Consider the following 20,256-nt stretch of genomic DNA (forward strand, 5'->3'; position numbering starts at 1 on the left):
TTACCCTACTCTCTGCTTTCTGTATTGATGCAAACTAGCTATCCATTTTGCTACTTATTCTCTGACTCCACATTCCCTGACCTTGTTCATCAGTCTATTATGGGGTACCTATTTGAAGTCCTTGTGAAAACCTAGATAAATTGCATCTACTGCATTACCATTGTCTACTCTCTGTTACTCTTCAAGCAAGACTTTCCCTTTTGGAAACCATGCTGACTATTCATTATTACATTTTTGGTTTCTAGATGTTTTACTATTTTCTCCTTTAGTAGGGATTCTATTATTTTTCCTTCCACCGATGTTAAGCTGACTGGTCTACAATTCCCTGGACATGTTCCATCCCCCTTCTTAAATATAGGTATTACATTAGCTATCCACCAGTCCTCCAACACTGTGTCAGTTCAAACCCCACACCAGGTTCTGTAGTACATAAAAACTAGGGTGACACTCCAGTGTATACTGAGGAAGAGATGCATGGTCTGAGGCATGGTACTGAAATAACACATTAAGCTGAGGTCCTGTTTGCCTGTATTGGTAGTTCACGTGGAGGGTAAAGGTCCTTTGGCCCTACATGACGAGCAAGGAGTTCTTGTTTTTTGGTCAGCATTTCTCCCACTACCAATGCCACCAAACAGATCATTCATCTCATGCCCAAGAATTTTAATTGACCACATTTAAATCTTTATCAAGGAAGGGCCGTAGAACAGCCAGACAGGTACGCAGTTATAGTGCTAATATTAGTGGACTAGTAATCCAGAGACCTAGATTAATAATCCGGTGAATGCAAATTCAAATTCTACCATGGTAAAAATTCTCGGCATCAAAAGTCGGTATAAGTAAAAGTGACCGTAAGCTTGTCGGATTGTGGTAAAAACCCGATTAATGCCCTTTAGAGAAGGAAACCTGCCATCCTCACCCAGTCTGCCAAATGTGACTCAAGTCCCACACCCAGTGTGGTTGACTCTTAAGTGCACACTGAAGTAACCTAGCAAGCCACTCAGTAACCATCACCTTCTCAGGGCAATAAATGCCAGTCTTGCAAGCGATGACAACATCCCGTGAATGAATAATAATAAAAAATATGTTTTCTTGTGTATTAAATGTAATTCTGATTTTTACTACTCTCTCTTTGCAGGGGTATAGGAAGCAATTTGGTTCCAAGATGAAACACCTTGGCTCAGAGCTTCTCCCACTCTGCTGCCGTAACTTTTCCAGGTGAAGCTCAAGCAGTGGAGTGAGAACAGCGTTGGCCCTTGTAATGGGAGATTGAATGGAGTTGATTTTCTGAGGAAGAAATCCAATAGCTAAGGCAGACAGATCTACAGTACTACAAATAGCTGTTGAGCATTGACTCGCCAGCCTACATCACTTATGATAGTCAATCTGGTGAACCTGTTACTGAGGGCTGGGATTCCACCCAGCTCCAGATAGCCTGGCAAGCTAATGCCATAACAGGTAAGGTGAGGAGCTATCAGTTTTCTGCACTGGTAAGCTTGTTAAACTTCAGCAGTACATCTGTGCCCACTTGAGAGTTCCTATGCCTTGCCAACCTGTGCCTAAGTTCTCTGGACTTAGCTAAGGGCGATGTGTCCCTTCACATGAGAGTGTACACTTTATATCGGACAAACATAAACTCCACTTATGTTCATTTTTTACGAGTTTGGTTTGAAGACCAAAATGGTATTGTGTTTTCATCTGTCTCTCGTGCATGAAGTATGAGTTTGCCCAATTGCTCTGTGCAAGACGTGAGTTCAATCTAATGGGCTGCTATTTTCCAATGAGGCAACCAATTCCTTAATACAGCAATTGTTTTTGATGATATCTCAAATTTTTCTTGCCAAAAATGTTCTAAGCCTATCTCCCTTAAATGTATTCAGTCAAATTAAATTTGCTGGCAGCTTTGGGTTGTGTGAAATGCCTGCTGTGCTAATATTTACTTGCATTTATTTTTCATGCTCATCAAGGTGAGGGATAGTACGGTTAGAAAATATAACAGTTTCTATTTAAGGCATATACGCCGGAGATTTCCTTCAGGTTCTCTCGATCATCCAGCAGAAGATCGGAAGAAACCTAGATAGACGCATAAAGGGGGCTTCTGCCGATCTTCCACTGAGCTTATGGCGCCCGTTTGGAAGACCCCCCCAACTTTAAAGAAATTCCCAGCACCATGTCAGCATCGAGCACTCCCAGAACAGGTATAGCATGGTCCGATGTAGAGAAAGACTCCTTCTACTCTGCTCCTACCAATGTATTTCAGTCCCAATCTCAGAAGAGTTCCTTGGCAGCATTCTTTTCCATTCTTCACGTCGACCATCCTGTCTGAATCACATTTCCAATTAGTGCCAGATTAAAAGCAGTTTTGTGCTGTAAACCTCTGGATGGTCCAATCTTATTTTATATAAGACTCAATACGCAGCAGAAAGAGAAGACTTTCATTTCATCCATGTGGCCAGATTTGAACTCAAGTCGCAGAAATAAAAGGCTAGCAACTAACCCATTGCTCCACCCTGTTCTGCCAAATTCTTAATGTAACATAGCACCCCTCATGAGGGTTGGCACAAATGAAAGTTGTTCATGGGCTGAAGCTTCCTTCAGTACACTGTCAACAAAACTGAAATCAGCCTTTTCGGTTTCCAACAGCACTGACACATCTCTAGATTGCTATTATGGACACAGTACTGTAGCAATTATTAACTTATAACTCAGAGGTCATGAGGTCAGCTCATGTTTATAAAGAAAGACTTGCATTTATATAGTGTCTTTTACAACCTTAGGATGGCACAAAGCACTTTATATAGCCAATTCAGTACTGTTGTAATGTAGGAAATATGGCAGCAAGATACCACCAACAGCAATTAAAGTGACCAGATAATCAGTTTTAGTGATGTTGGTTGAGGGATAAATGCTGGCCAGGACACCGAGAGAATTCCCCTGCTCTCGAAATAGTGCCATGGGATCTTTTGTGTCCATCTGAGAGGGCAGTTGTGCATCGGTTTAACATTTCCTTTGACCTTTGACAGTGCAGCACTCCTTCACTACTGCACTGGAATGTCAGCCGAGAATTTGCATTCAAGTCTCTGGAGTGGGACTTGAATCCTCAACCTTTTGACTCAGAGGCAAAAGTGCTACCATTATAGCATCTTAACTATCACCCCAAGGCACATTACAATGGGGAGAAAATGCTTGGAAAGATTAAGGAAGTGGACTGAATGAGACATGCTTTAAAAAGCCTTTGAAAGAAGGGAAAGAGGTAGCACAGCCGTAAGTTTTTTGGCTATATATAGTACGATGTTGCAGGGGCATAGTGGCTGAAGGCTGGCCTCTGAAGGTAGAGTTGCGAGAAGGGGGACAATCCAGAATCATGCTGGGCATACAGTTTGAGAAGATCACTCAGGTAAGGGTGATCAAAATTGTGACGTGATTAGAAAATAAGGACAAAGATCTTGAAGTTGATATATTGTGGTCAGGGAACCATTACAGTTTGAATGACAAATGTGTGGAACTTTGTGTGAGAGGAGTCAGACAGCAGAGCTCTGGGTGAAGTGAACATTGTAAAGGGTGAAAGAGGAGAGTGAGAAGGATGGAATTCTAGACATAAATCCTTGGGGTAGTCAAGGATCGTATTCAGCTTTATAGCAATGGAAAGTCAGGGAAACACAAGCGGGCAATGTTCCAGATGTGGAAAAATACAGTCTTCGTGATTGAGGAGATTGGAGTGAGAAGAGTAAAACATTGAGACTGCGTATTACCTGGCTTAGTCTAAGTGGAACACCAGGGAGTCTTTTTTAAAAATGTGTTCTCTGAATGTGGGCAACATTTTAATGCTCATCCGTAGTTGTCCTACAGATAAATAAGGCATTAAGAGGCAATCATGTCATGTGGAAATCAGTCATGTATAAGCTAGACCAGGTAGGGGTGGTATAGCCTCTGCAGTGTCGTTCCATAACTGCCTCCTTGGAAGATAGACCTCCCACATTCCTCTTTTCTTAGAATCATAACCATTCTAGAATATTCCAGCATAGAAAAAGAATCTAGTCTGCACAGGTGTTTTTCTCCAAAAGAACCACCTAGTCTAATCCCACTCATTTCCTCTTTTTCAAGCTGCCATCCAATTCCCCATGAACTGCTGTTGGGAAACATTCTGCTGCCACTATTGGCATTTCTCCATAGCACCATGTCAAAATTGATCATTCAACCAGGGCATGGGTTCTTCTGTGCAATATAGGTAGAATAAGTTTATGATTTCACTATACACACACACGGCAGAAATCTTCCCCTCTGCACAGGGAATCACTGGGGCAGATCTAGCATCCTACCACTCTCTCACTATGGCGACAATGGAGTTTCAATATACTCCGTCACCGTACCATCTTGCCCAGTTGCTTTTTAACAGAGAAATCTTCTGCAGAAATTAATGGGAGAAATCATGAGACATTATCGCTAAACTAAAACTCTAAACATAATGGACAAGCCCTAAATGGAGTCTATTGTTTGACTGAAAATTTTCTGTTACTTGGATGTTAAACGGATTGGCAGCACTAACAGAGTTCATTGGAAGGCAGTACATCATTTATAGTTCACATCACTCCCTCAAAAACATCTCATGTCTTTGAAGTGTTGATGCTTTTAATATTCTGCTGAGGTCAACTTATTCACACCTTAAGCGATTTACATAATACATTCAAACTTCAAGAGATGTACAAAAATGAGGAGGATCATTCAGAACGATGGCATGTTCAATATGAATCTCAGTCAACCTATGACTTTGCTCATCCTGCTGTGGACCAGCATGTGTTATATCTGGCTCCATTAACCTCATGAATATTTTTCATTAAATTGAATTTGCTGAGTACTGAATGTGCATTGCAGTTCTGACGTTGTGGGCATGTTTTCTATAAAGTGGAAATCTAAATCTCTGATAAGCATCACAACCAAAGAAAGGAGGGAGATTAAAATTAGGTCAATGAATGCATATGATTTTCCAAACTAAGGGATGGTATGAAATTCCCAATAACATGCTCAAGATCATTGCCATCACTAGCAAAGCCGGGATTTATTGCCAATCCCCTAGTTGCTCTGAGTAGCTTGCTGGGCCATTACAAGGGAAGGTAAGAGTCAACTACGATGGTGTGGGACTGGACTCACATATAGGTCAAACCAGGTAAAGACGGCAGATTTCCTTCCCTAAAGGACATTAGAAACATAGAAACATAGAAAATAGGAGCAGTAGTAGGCCATTCGGCCCTTTGAATCTGCACCGCCATTCAATATTGTCATGTATCCAGACATGTTTACTGCTTGTACTATTACATATGATGTGCCACCAGAGGGCACTACTATGGGAAACTTGTACATCAGCTGTCTGGTTACTAAGGTATACCACCAGAGGGCACTGCAGTGGGAGACTTGCAGGTTAACTGTACAGGTGTGCCAGGTCTATCATAAAAGGCAGGCCACCATGTGTGATCCTCACTCTGGAGTTATATTAAATGGACTAAGATCACTACAGTTCAAATGCAATACATTGCCTCATAGAGTCATTATCAGAGCATCCAAAGACATAACAATTGGCGACGAGATTACGGACTTTCACGCGAAAATGGCTAACCTTGGTACGTTGCAGCAGTTCGCCGATGGTGATGATTGGGACGCCTTTGCGGAGAGGCACGACCATTTCTTCATAGCAAACGACCTGGCAGACAACAATTCAGCCACACTGGCTGATAAGCTTAGAGCTATCCTGCTAACCAGTTGTGGGCCCAACCGTCTATGGTCTCGTCAGGGACTTGTTGGCACCAGAGAAGACTTACGAGGAGCTTGTAATGTTGCTCCGAGAACAACTCAAGCCCAAAGAGAACATCCTCACAACCAGACACCGGTTTTATACCCACGATGGCCCGAGGACCAGGAAATCGCGAAATATGCTGCAGACCTCAGGAGGCTGGCGGCACCGTGTGATTTCGGTGAACACCTCACCGAAGCGCTGCGGGATATCTTTGTCATCGGAATCGGCCACGAGGGCCTTCTTCACAGGCTACTATCTGTGGACACCACAGTCACACTGCAGAAGGCCATCACCATGAGCCAGGCATTCATGACCTCGACCTGCGGCTCGAGGCGGATGGCTCATCCTCAGGACTCAAACCCAGCAAGTACTGTACACAGATTGGCATCTTTTAGAGGCTGGACTGTAGAACGTGAATCTCCTCAGGGGAGAGAAAACAGGCCCCCAAGTCCCTTAACTCAGAGTCCTCCCATGGGAGCTAATCGAGTAGCATCATGCTGGCGTTGCGGAGAGAATCACAGGGCTCACCAGTGCCGTTTTAAGGACTGTGTGTGCAAAGGCTGCAGCACAAAGGGATACCTGCAGTGAATGTGTAAAAGAAACATGACTCACTGTGTTATTGAAGTATCTGCAGATGGCCAGGAAGCCAGCATGGATTATGAAACGATAGTCAGAGAGGCAGCTCAGCCCCACGATGAGGTGTAAGGTATGTTTACCTGCACCACAGAATGTTCCTCGTTGAGGATGGAAGTCGAGGTAAATGGCGTTCCAGTCTTCATGGAAGTGGAGACAGGGCGAGCCAGTCAGTAATGAATCAAGAAGCCTTTGAGAGGCTATGGGACAATCAAGCCGAACGACCCAAGTTGGGCCCGGTTCAGGCAAAGCTGCGCACCGACACCAATGAACTATCGTTGATAGTGCGGATGTAAAGGTACTCCATGATGGCGCGGTGCACAAGTTACCACTGTGGATTGTTGCAGGTGATGGACCAATGCTACTCGGAAGAAGGTGGATGGAGAAGATCCACTGGAGCTGGGAAGATTTCATCCCTCCAGCGATCGATGTTCCCTGCGCTCAGAGGCAAAACAAGCTCTCAACTGAGGTTGGATCCGGCACCAGAGAGCAGACCAGCACAGCACCCGAGGCACAGACCACTCAGCACGACTGCGTGGAGATGATCCAGCTGAGATGACACAAACGCATCTTCCAGGCTCCAGTGGCAGGACTCCGGAGGAAGAAAATTGGATCCAAAGGCGACTTCCCAGCTTCGGTGTCAGAACCAAGGGAGAAGAGGATCATAGCAGTCGACATCGTGGATAGAAGATGGCGCCCAAACCACGAGGTGAAGTGCTGAAGAAAAAGATGGCGGCGGCCAGACCACGAGATGCAGCGCTGATGGAGCAACATGTGGTACCAAGCGAAAAAGATGGTTGGGGTAAAGAGAGCAAAGCCCTCTTAAAGGAGGCCTGCAACACACCACAGTTAAAGGGACAGGTCCACATTCTCAATCAATGTAATAGCAACTGTGAGTTAAATGTAAAGCTTGTAATTGATGATCAGAGTTTTATACATGTAATAAGCAAAGAAAAGTCATGCGATTGCGATCGGAGCTACAGTTTATCTACAATGAGCAATGAAACATTGTGCGGTGTAGAATTTCAACTGAATTCGGTTAATGTAGCAGGCAAACACCCATCGGGAGCACACAGGTCCATCGAGCTACCCAATGCTGTAGCCTGAGTCTCTGGGACCAGAGTGATGCACCATGGAGTGTGGCCACAAGCAGCCAATATAGACAAGCTGCACAGCAAGCGATACCCTGCCCCTGATCGGCTACACCTATCAGGCACCCGATGGCACCAACTGCCACAAGCCTGAAAGAGCAAACCGCGCTAAGGCGCAGCCCCCAGACCCTATCGCCAGGCTACACCTGGGAATGAAGGGTCACCTACAATGGCTCTCCCAAATGGGACCAGGACCAGCCAGGATCCCAAACTAAATAACGCCCAAGCAAGCGAGTCAGCAGTTCCCTGTGCACTGCCAGATGACTGCTCCTGAGGGAGCAGCAGCGACCCGGGGCGCAAGGAAAGGACAGGGAGATCACAGGCATCTGTGAACCTGCCCGACGCTAGGAGCAACAGCAAAGGCCCCGAGAGCAGGCAACTTGAGCCAACCGGGTTCCCACTGCCAGCACTGGGCAACGCGTCGTCACCAGGCTACCTGGGCACCATCCAGCAGTTCTAGTATTAGTTTTTCCTCATGTACCAGTCCTGACACCAGTACTGATTCCAAGTATGTATCAAGAATGTACCTCACCAGTCAAATGTACTTGCCTCACAATTGAACCACAAATGTAATGATGTAAATGCAATTGTTTTTTTCTGGACTTGAATGTATATGAATGTAATGAGCCACTGGCATAATCCACATGTGGGGGGGGGGGGGGGGGGAAGAGAATGGAGTGGTCATGGACTCAGAAACAGAAACCACCAGCACCTCTACTGCCAACGAAACACCACCTACTCACCCAAGATGGAAATGATCCTCCAAGGGTCAACCAGATAGAGCTAAGCCCAGAGCACAGTCAATGCATGAAGGCGATTTGCACTAAGGACTTAGGGAAGAGTGATGTCATGTATCCAGAGATGTTTACTGCTTGTACTAGTACATATGATGTGCTACTAGAGGGTACTACTATGGGAAATTTGTACACCAGCTGTATGACCACTAAGGCATGCCACCAGAGGGGCACTGCAGAGGGAGACTTGCAGGTTACCTGTACAGGTGTACCAGGTCGAGTATAAAAGGCAGGCCACCATGTATGATCCTCACTCTGGAGTTATATTAAATGGACTAAGGTCACTACAGTTCAAGTGCAATACATTGCCTCATGGAGTCATTATTGGAGCATCCAAAGACATAACAAATATGATCATGGCTGATCCTCTATCTCAACACCATATTCCCGCTTTTCTCCCATACCCCTTGATGCCTTTGTTTCTAGAAATCTATCTATCTCCCTCTTAAATATATTCAGTGACTTGGCCTCCACAGCCTTCTGTGATAGAGAATTCCACAGGTTCACCACCCTCTGAGTGAAAAGATTTCTCCTCATCTCGGTCCTAAATTTCCTACCCCGTATCCTGAGACTGTGACCTCTTGTTCTAGACTTCCCAGCCAGGGGAAACATCCTCCCCGCATCCAGTTTATCCAACCCAGTCAGAATTTTATACTTTTCAATGAGATCCCCTCTCATTCTTCTAAACTCTAGTGAATACAGGCCTAGTCGAACCAATCTCTCCTCATATGACAGTCCTGCCACCCCAGGAATCAGTCTGGTGAACCTTCGCTGCACTCCCTCTATGGCAAGTATATTCTTTCTTAGGTAAGGAGACCAAAACTGCACACAATACTCCAGGTGCGGTCTCACCAAGGCCCTGCATAACTGTAGTAAGACATCCTTGCGTCTGTACTCAAATCTTCTTGCAATGAAGGCCAACATACCACTTGCCTTCCTAACTGCTTGCTGCACCTGCATGTTTGCTTTCAATGACTGGCATACAAGGACACCCAGGTCCCTCTGTACATCAACACTTCTCAAACCATTTAAATAATACTTTGTCCTTATGTTTTTTCTACCAAAGTGGATAACTTCACATTTATCAACGTTATACTGCATCTGCCATGTGTTTGCCCACTCACTCAACCTATCTAAATCACCTTGCAGCGTCTTTGCATCATCCTTACAACTCACAATCCCACCTAATTTTGTGTCATCAGCAAACTTGGAAATATTACATTTGGTTCCCTCATCCAAATCATTTATATATATTGTGAATAGCTGGGGCCCAAGCACTGATCCCTGTGGCACCCCACTAGTCACTACCTGCCACCCCGAAAAAGACCCATTTATTCCTACTCTCTGTTTCCTGTCAGTTAACAATTTTCAATCCATGCCAATACATTATCCCCAATCCTATGTGCTTTAACTTTGCACATTAACCGCTTATGTGCGACTTTTCCAAAGACCTTCTGAAAATCCAAATAAACTACATCCACTGGTTCTCCCTTATCTATTCTATCGGTTACATCCTCAAAAAACTCCAGTAGGTTTGTCAAATAAGATTTTCCTTTCATAAATCCATGTTGACTTTGTTTAATCCCGCTGATATTATCTAAGTGTGCCGTTATCACATCCTTTATAATAGACTCCAGCATTTTCCCTACTACTGATGTCAGGCTAACTGGTCTGTAGTTCCCCGTTTTCTCTCTCCCTCCTTTTTTAAATAGTGAGGTTACATTTGCTATAATGAACCAGTTGGGTTTTAAGACTTGGTTTGTGGAAGCATTTTTGCTGCCACCCGCTTTTTATTTCCAGATATTTTTAACGTGAATTCAACTTCTCAAACAGCTACTGTGGGATTTGAATTAATGTTCTCTAGAGTACTAGTTCAGCAGCAAGTGGCTATGATCCGGAATGCAGTGCCTGAAAGGGTGGTGGAGGCAGATTCAATCGTGGCTTTGAAAAAGCGAATTGGATAAGTACCTGAAGGAAAAAAATTTGTATGGTTACGGGGAAAAGGCTTACATAGAAACATAGAAATATAGAAAATAGGTGCAGGAAAAGGCCATTCGGCCCTTCGAGCCTGCACCACCATTCAATAAGATCATGGCTGATCATTCCTTCAGTACCCCTTTCCTGCTTTCTCTCCATACCCCTTGATCCTCTTAACCGTAAGAGCCATATCGAACAACCTCTTGAATATATCCAGTGAACTGGCATCAACAACTCTCTGCGGCAGGGAATTCCACAGGTTAACAACTCTCTGAGTGAAGAAGTTTCTCCTCATCCCAGTCCTAAATGGCCTACCCCTTATCCTATGTCCCCTGGTTCTGGACTTCTCCAACATCAGGAACATTCTTCCCGCATCTAACCTGTCCAGGCCTGTCAGAATCTTATATGTTTCTATGAGATCCCCTCTCATCCTTCTAAACTCCAGTGAATAAAGGCCCAGTTGATCCAGTCTCTCCTCATATGCCAGCCCAGCCATCCCTGGAATCAGTCTGATGAACCTTCACTACACTCCCTCAATAGCAAGAACGTCCTTCCTCACACTAGGAGATCAAAACTGAACACAATATTCCAGGTGAGGCCTCACTAAGGCCCTGTAGAACTGCAGTAAGACCTCCCTGCTTCTATATTCAAATCCCCTAGCTATGAAGGCCAACATACCATTTGCCTTCTTTACCGCTTTCTGTACCTGTGTGCCCACTTTCAGTGATTGATGAACCATGACACCCAGGTCCCCTTTTCCTAGTCTGCCGCCATTCAGATAATATTCTGCCTTTGTGTTTTTGCCCCCAAAATGGATAACCTCACATTTATCCACATTATACTGCATCTGCCATGCATTTTCCCACTCACCTAGCCTGTCCAAGTCACCCTGCAGCCTCTTAGCGTCCTCCTCACAGCTCACACCGCCACCCAGTTTAGTGTCATCTACATACTTGGAGATATTACACTCTATCCCTTCATCCAAATCGTTAATGTATATTGCAAAGAGCTGGGGTCCCAGCACTGAGCCCTGCAACACTCCACTAGTCACTGCCTGCCATTCTGAAAAGGACCCGTTTATCCCGACTATCTGCTTCCTGTCTGCCAACCAGTTCCCTATCCACATCAGTATATTACTCCCAATACCATGTGCTTTGATTTTGCACAACAATCTCTTGTGCGGGACCTAGCTATGAAGGCCAACATACCGCCTGCTGTACCTGCATGCCCAATTTCAGTGATTGATGAACCATGACACCCAGGTCTCATTGCACCTCCCCTTTTCCTAATCTGCCGCCATTCAGATAATATTCCGTCTTCATGTTTTTGCCACCAAAGTGGATAACCTCACATTTATCCACATTATACTGCATCTGCCATGCATTTGCCCACTCATCTAACCTGTCCAAGTCACCCTGCAGCCTCTTAGTGTACTCCTCACAGCTCACACCGCCACCCAGTTTAGTGTCATCTGCAAACTTGGAGATATTACACTCAATTCCTTCATCCAAATCATTAATGTATATTGTAAATAGCTGGGGTTCCAGCACTGAGCCCTGCGGCACCCCAGTAGTCACTGCCTGCCATTCTGAAAAGGGCCCATTTATCCCGACTCTCTGCTTCCTGTCTGCCAACCAGGAGAAAGGACGGGCAAATGATGTTGAGGTACAGATGAGATATGACTGAATTGAATGGTGGAATAGGCTTGAGGGGCTGAATGGCCTAGTCCTGCCCCTATGTTCCTAAGGATCCTTCAGGAAATTAATTTTGGAAATCTTAACCCAGTCCTTAAAATGGACAGCACAAAACAGCCTATAATTCGGCAGCTGATATGAAATTCTGAGGCTTTCTTTGAGAGTTGTAAGATGGCTGCTGCGGTAAATGAAAATGTCACATGGAGGGGTTGCTTTTTGAGGCTATGGCACGTTGCTAGGAAACAGTAGAAGAACTTTACAAAGTATCTAACCTGCACTGTTCCTCGCCTGTGATGACATTATGTACTTGTTGATGTTATAGAGTTGGATTTTTAGAAAGCGTTTGACAAGGTCTGTGGTTAATGGCCAAGGTAAAATATCATAAATAAAGTATGATGTTTGATGGATAGTTGGCTTAAAAACAATAAAAAGAGGGTAATCGTAAGTGCAAATTTTTCAAGATGGAAAGAGATTATGAGTGGGACATCCTTTCATAACTCAACTGCATTGCGGAGCCCTTGGTACTTCTAATATATAATAATGATCTGGATAAGGAAATAACAAGCGCTGATAGTACTGATAATAGAAACCAGAAATAAAAGTTGCATTCAGCTTCAGCACAGATATTAATCACCTTGATCAGTACAAACAAGTATACTCTAGGGATACAAGGTTTGCTGTACTTATCAATGGTTCCAATTTGTCACACCAAAGAGAAATTGGGCTCAGTGCCTAGATAATGGCTGCGATTTCACCAACGGTGGTGAGACTGGTGCGGCCGGCATTGGTGGCATGTGGGGAAGGCGCTCCCGGCTCCATCCACCCTCTCAACACAATCTTCTCTTGATGGGGCTTGTTAAGCCCACCTTCTGAGGTTCCCAGCCAATTAACAGGGAGCAGGTCTGACAAGCACTGCACAAAGGTGCACAGCTGCACCCGGGCTCTCCCGTGACTCCCTCCAGATGCTTATGGAGTGAGTCCCAGCATGAAGGGAGGTTCTCTTCCCTTCCAATGGGCAGAAGAGTACCTCCCAAGGACACCAACGCAGCCTGGTTGCACAGGAGGGCACAAGCAGGAATGTTGTCAGGAGGAACTGGCTGCAGTGGCGCAAACCTCTCAATTATTTCAGTACATCACGAAACATTACTGCAAAGCCACACTCAACCTCATCCTGCTGTGCCACTCATCACATCTCCATCACTCAGCCTTCCGTACCCTACCCCTGCACATCCTGACTCACAGCAGCTTACCTTGCACCTCTACCCAGCCCTCTCCATCTTCATTATCACATCCTCATCTCAATTGCCATCCCTCACACTCACCCTCATTCCAAGTGCAAGCATACCAACTAACAAAACACAAGGGTAGGCACTTGAGTATTTTAGTCAATGTTCATGTAGAGTTTCTGCTAATGTGTTGTCAAACATTGAAATCTTTCTTTTGAATAACTTTGTGTTCTTGGACTGATGTGTGCACCTTTGGAAGTGGCTTAATGAGTTGTAGTGAATGGTGAGACATAAGGGTACCCCCCACAATGGTGATGAGTGTGAAAGGAATGGCTTGGGCACTGCAGGGATGCTTTATGGTGCTGGTGTGGGGTAGTGCCAACCTGGTGCATAATGTGGCAGCCAGGGTGTACAGCCTTAAGTGAAGGAAATGTGGCCATAGTGAGGTCATCCCTGGTGTCCCAGGCAGCAATGTGGCTGGATGCTGATGCCCTGTGTCCTGTGCAGCATCAGGTGATTGCAGAGAAAGTTGGTGCTGTTGTAGGTGATACTGGTGTGTTTAGTGATGTTGGAGCTGATCGTGGTGAGATTCTGAGGACCAAGGTGAGATTTTTTCGAGGGCACTGATGCTGCTAGAATAGATGGCAGCTGAAGTTGATGACAGAAGCGATCTGTGGTGAGAGAGGTTGCTCCCAGGATGTGACAGTGGATAGAGATTTCACTGCAAACTCTTCTAAACTGCATGCAGCTCAAAAGTATCTTCCAAATCCTGAAGGCTTCATTCAGCTTCTGAGATTGGAAAGTGAATAGCTGTGAAATGGTAGCTTTTATACCACTTCTACAGCTGTCAACTAGTCAAAGCAATGGAGAGTCACTGAGCACCCGACACACTTACCTGGTGTGAAACCTGGGGGAGGACAAACTCATTAAAAACTTAGCAAAATGGTAAGTGCCGGGTAAAATTCATTTAAATTACCTTTAAAGTGCCTCTTGACAATCTTAATTGGCTGGCCCGTCGCTTGGTGTCAGGTCTGTGATCCGCAGACAGACCCGACACTTGAGAAACTGACAAGGAGGCGGATTCAGAGCAGACTTCCGACCCGCTGTCAATCACGGCCATTTTGACAGCGGGCCCGCCTCCAAACCCGCACTCGCAAGGCTGGTAAGATTCTGGCCAATGGCTGCCTTGGTTTGATTTACCTGTACTGCATTGTCTCGGATGTGGTCGATGCCCTCAGCTTAGTCATCAGGATCCTCACAATGTTGAAGAGAAAGACAAAATTAACCTGCTCAGAAAAAGATTGGCATAAGTACATCTTATACTAAAAAATTAAGGCCTTACACAATATGAATATTAGCATGTGAACCAGACTGTTTGCAACTTTGGTGTTGTATTTGACCCTGAGATGAGCACCCGCTTTCACCTCCACAACATTGGCTGCTTGCACCCATGCGTCAGCTCATCTGCCACTGAAACCATCATTCATGACTTTTTTATCCCTAGACTTGATTATACCAATGCACTCCTGGCTGGCCTCCCATTTTCCACCTTGCATAAAGTTAACGTCATCCAAAATTCTACTGCCCATGTCCTAACTCACACCAATTCCTGTTCACCCATCACCACTGTGCTCGCTGACCCAGTTGAGATTTTAAAATTCTCTTTCTTGTTTTCAAATTTCTCCATGGCCTTGCCCCTCCCTACCTCTCCAGCCCTAAAACCCTCTGAGATTTCTGTGCTCCTCCAATTCTGGTCTCTTGCACAATCCCGATTTGAATCACTCCAGCATTTGCGGATGTGCCAAGTCAGCTGCCAAGTCCGTAAGCTCTGGAATTCCCTCCCTAAACCTCTCTGTTGTTGTTGTTGTTGTAAGCACCTTAACTATCCTCAGGACATTCCAAAGCTTCATTACTTTCAATTGTAGTGACATTGGGACCGAAATTGCCCACCGCTGGCAACGGGGCGCACGCACCCCGTTTCTAGTGTTTTTACAGGCGCAGTGGATGAGGTGGCCTCTTGAGTGAAATTCCGCTCTTTGGCTTTTTTTTCCGGCGGTCCGGAAGTCGCTCATAATGGGGGCTGATATGCGGCGGTGAGCACACTAGAGGGGCGGAAGTTGGGCCGGGGTGTAGTGTCCACCTCTGTCACTCATCACAGTGCCACGTCGCCACAGCTGTCCCCTTCACTTAAAGGGGAGAGCCTTTCGATTTTTAAAGTTCGATCCACTGGGACACCAGGGAGCGTTTCGACCGGGCCAGCGGCCTGGCATCTAAGAGGGGGTGCCGGGCTGCCTGTTGACGGCCCGGCCGAACCCGGGGGCATAATTGTTGGCCTGACAAACCAGTCGGCCGACAAAAAAAAACATGGTGGCAGCGGCAGCAGATCCTCCCCTTTAATGGGAGCCGCACCGCTATGTTAGAAGGTCTCAGTCTCACTGCTTAGAAAAGCAGCTTTTGACACCGCCTGGCGGGAGGAAGATTTTCTCGGTGGAATTTCGCCGTTGGGGGGGGAACATCGTTGGTGCGCACTCTGATGACACACTTAGGATAGCTTGTCAGCACCGGAACAGTAAGGAATGGAGTGGGTCACTGCCGGGATACCGCAGGAGAGGAATTTTGATAATGGCGGCCAGTACACAAAAAATCGGTGGCCATTGCACTCCGCAGCGTGGCTGCTGCTTTCCGGTGGTAACAGGCCTTAAGGAAAGGGGCAATTTTGGCCCCATTGTGTTACAGCCAAATGCAGAAGTCAATTTACATGCAGCAAGGTCCCATAAACAACAAAGAAGTGGTGTTGCCTTGGGCCTCGTCAAAATAATCTGAGCAACCTGCTGATATCCACCGCACCTCCACAGGCAGCTCATCCGTCTGCAGTATTGGCCTGCTACTCCTGGCTCCACATCAACATTTTTATTTTACTTACCTTTTTTGGTGGTGGCCTCAGCTGCCTAGGCCCTAAGCTCTGGAATTCCCTCCCTAAACCTCTCCACACCTCTACCTCCCTCTCCTCTGTTACGTTGCTTCTTAAAACCTACCTCTTTAACCAAGCTGTCCTAATATCTCTTTATGTGGCTTGATGGCAAATGTTGTCTGATAATGCTCCTGTGAAGCACCTTGGGTTGTTTTATTACGTTAAAGGTGCTAAATAAATGTAATATTTATAAATAAAAGATGAAATAGCAGCGCATTTGGAAAGCAGTGACGGGATCGGTCCAAGTCAGCATGGATTTATGAAAGGGAAATCCTGCTTGACAAATCTAGAGTTTTTTGAAGATGTAACTGGTAGAGTGGACAAGGGAGAACCAGTGGATGTGGTGTATTTGGATTTTCAAAAGGCTTTTGACAAGGTCCCACACAAGAGATTGGTGTGCAAAATTAAAGCACATGGTATTGGGGGTAATGTACTGATGTGGATAGAGAACTGGTTGGCAGACAGGAAGCAGAGAGTCGAGATAAACGGTTCCTTTTCAGAATGGCAGGCAGTGACTAGTGGGGTGCCGCAGGGCTCAGTGCTGGGACCCCAGCTATTAACAATATCCATTAATGATTTAGATGAAGGAATTGAATGTAATATCTCCAAGTTTGCAGATGACACTAAGCTGGGTGGCAGTGTGAGCTGTGAGGAGGATGCTAAGAGGCTGCAGGGTGACTTGGACAGGTTAGGTGAGTGGGCAAATGCATGGCAGATGCAATATAATGTGGATAAATGTGAGGTTATCCACTTTGGTGGCAAAAACACGAAGGCAGAATATTATCTGAATGGCGGCAGATTACGAAAAGGGGAGGTGCAATGAGACCTGGGTGTCATGGTACATCAGTCATTGAAAGTTAGCATGCAGGTACAGCAAACGGTGAAGAAGGCAAATGGCATGTTGGCCTTCATAGCTAGGGGATTTGGGTATAGGAGTAGGAAGGTCTTACTGCAATTGTACAGGGCCTTGGTGAGGCCTCACCTGGAATTTTGTGTTCAGTTTTGGTCTCCTAACCTGAGGAAGGACGTTCTTGCTATTGAGGGAGTGCAGCGAAGGTTCACCAGACTGATTCCCGGGATGGCAGGACTGACATATGAGGAGAGACTGGATCGACTGGGCCTGTATTCACTGAGTTTAGAAGGATGAGAGGGGATCTCATAGAAACATATAAAATTCTGATGGGACTGGACAGATTAGATGCAGGAAGAATGTTCCCGATGTTGGGGAAGTCCAGAACCAGGGGACATAGTCTAAGGATAAGGGGTAAGCCATTTAGGACTGAGATGAGGAGAAGCTTCTTCACTCAGAGAGTTGTTAACCTGTGGAATTCCCTGCCGCAGAGAGTTGTTGATGCCAGTTCATTGGATATATTCAAGAGGGAGTAAGATATGGCCCTTACGGCTAAAGGGATCAGGGGGTATGGAGAGAAAGCAGGAAAGGGGTACTGAGGGAATGATCAGCCATGATCTTATTGAATGGTGGTGCAGGCTCAAAGGGCTGAATGGCCTACTCCTGCACCTATTTTCTATGTTTCTATGAACGTTGTTGTTATTGCTTTTGTTACAGTTGGAGAACACTAAAATCTCTAAATACAAAAAAAAGAATTAAAAAGTTAGTGGTGTTAGCTTTTAAATGAGTCACTAACTTGAAATAATTTTTGTTATTAAATTACAGTGAAGCAAATAAATTTCATGCTCAGATGCTCAGTTTTTTTTCCATCTCAGTCATCATTTATAAAAGCTTTTTCTGCTAAGGTCAATCCAAACGGATTTAGTGTCAATTAGAGTCTTTTGTGTCAATGCTAAGTAAACCTAGAAGTAGGGAAGAGGTTTTTAAATGATACTCCAATTACAACTATTTTATCCACCCTCACACAAAAAAGAATTATATAGGATTGCATAGGATATACGACACAGATATAGATTCGGCACAGCCAGTCCATGCCGGCATTTATGCTCCACTCGAGCCTCCTCCCGTCTTTCCTCATCTAAATCTATCAGCATAACCCTCTATTCCCTTCTCCCTCATATGCTTGTCTAGCCTGCCCTTAAATGCATCGATACTATTTGCTTCCACCACTCCCTGTGAACATAAGAAATAGGAGCAGGACCATTTGGCCCTTCGAGTCTGCTCTGCCATTAAATAAGATCATGGCTGATCTATGGTAGCAGGTTCCATATTCTCACTACTCTTTGGGTAAAGAAGTTTCTTCTGAATTCCCTATTGGATTTCTTGGTGGCTATCTTATATTGATGGCCCCCTAGTTATGCTCTTCCCCACAAGTGGAAACATTCTCTCTGTATCCACTCTATCAAAACCTTTCATAATTTTAAAGACCTCGATTAGATGACCACAACTGTACGCAGTGCTCTAAGTGTCGTCTAACCAAGGTTCAATACAGGTTGAGCATAACTTCCCTACTTTTCAATTCTAACCCTAGTTCTTGGTTTGCTTTTGTTAACGGCCTTGCTAACCTGTGTCGCTACTTTTAGTGATCTGTGTATTTGAGACCATTGTGGAACTTTGCCTTTTAAATCAAAGTTAATTGAAGTTTAAAGCTCAACAACTGAGTTTCAACTATTCCTCAGTTATCCATGAGCCTTCCGTAAACAATAGAAACACTGGGGAGACCAACTGTACAGAGTCACTGCACCCCAGCAAGGTCAACAAAATGCAGTCCATCATTGTAAATCGGCACAATGGTACTCCCTCCCACATTAAGCACAGATCTTTCTAAATGACAGCTCATCTCACCACTGTTCCATTCCACTAACTCAATGCTTTGTTCCATTCTGTCTGATTTACTGTTTTAATAAATCACATTGAAGAGCCAGTCAACATCTTTCTCAAAGACTTTCTGTCACTTATACATATACAACATCAATTTCTATAAGAATTTGTAAAAGAAAAGAGAGGGGAACTGAGTAGTACAGTGGACTACATACGGATTCAAATAAAATCCCTATTCTCTGAAGCACCCTCCTGGAATGAGGAATGCATAACCACAGGGGCAGTTTAAGCTAAAGCAGGAACATTTAAAAGTGAACTAGAGAGACACTTGAAGAAGAAAGATACTAAAGGGGAAGTACAGGGAATTGGGATTAGAGTAGATAGTTGAGTAGAGCTCGCACTGACACAGAAACAATGAACCTAACGCCTCCTTCTGTGCTGACATTTCAATGATTCACATCTATGTTAGGCTATGGAGAAATGGACAAAGATTCTTTTGCATGTTTCTTCCCCATGATCACGACGGGCATTCCTGTCAATAGCACAGGTGATGATGTGGAGGTGGCACCCAGGTGTAGTGGTGAAATGGTAATTCCAAGTTAGTGATGCAAAAGTGTGGTTAAAATGTTTTCCGTATAATTTTTCTCCTCTAACAATGGGCAGGTGGGTTGAGTTTTAGAATGGCCAACATAAAGAGAGCATCAGATGTCAGCTGGCAGTGCTTGATAATAAAATCAGTTTGTAGGGTCAGCCAGCCACTGTGTGTACTGCTCAGTTGTGATACCTTTTGAAGTGAAATAGGTTTTAACCCCTCGGGGTCCTATTCTTGCTTGGCACCATTCCGCTTACTCAGTGGGTGTCCCTTCCAGGGTACCAGTGTATGTCTGTTCCGCGGAGGAACAGGAGGAGAAGTGGAAACTGTTGGATGGCAGGCAACATTGCAGGAAGAGGGCTCCTATCCACATCTACCCAGCCAACCAAGTTAATTTTCCACAATGCAATTATTTGGACCTCACAGGCTTAGCTTCACAAGGGAGACTGTGGCTGAGTTGTGTAACAGTTGGGTAGTCATGGTGCTGCCAATGGCAGTGAAGGTCACAGCTGCCTTGAACTATTTCGCCTCAGCCTTTTTCCAGTGGGCCGGTGGGGGCATCAGTAACATTAATCAGTCTACAGTGCATCGCTGTATAAAGCAGGTGACTGATGTATTGTTTGCCAGAGCAAATTCCATCACTTTCCCCACAGGCAAGAGAGGACAAAGGGAGAAAGCAATAGTTTTCTTTTAAATGGAAGA

At 45.1% G+C, this 20,256-nt stretch overlaps 1 protein-coding gene across 1 annotated transcript in view; it reads right to left on the minus strand.

Moving 5' to 3' along the window:
- LOC139260261 (corticotropin-releasing factor receptor 2) overlaps positions 1-20,256 on the minus strand; it is a 203,852-nt gene that overhangs the window by 12,861 nt on the left and 170,735 nt on the right. The window contains exon 9 of the mRNA XM_070876645.1: positions 14,461-14,546. Coding sequence (XP_070732746.1) covers positions 14,461-14,546 — 86 coding nt within the window. The remainder of the gene's footprint in view (positions 1-14,460; positions 14,547-20,256) is intronic.

The sequence above is a fragment of the Pristiophorus japonicus genome, chromosome 1, assembly GCF_044704955.1.
Source record: "Pristiophorus japonicus isolate sPriJap1 chromosome 1, sPriJap1.hap1, whole genome shotgun sequence".
NCBI classification, from domain to species: Eukaryota; Metazoa; Chordata; class Chondrichthyes; family Pristiophoridae; genus Pristiophorus; species Pristiophorus japonicus.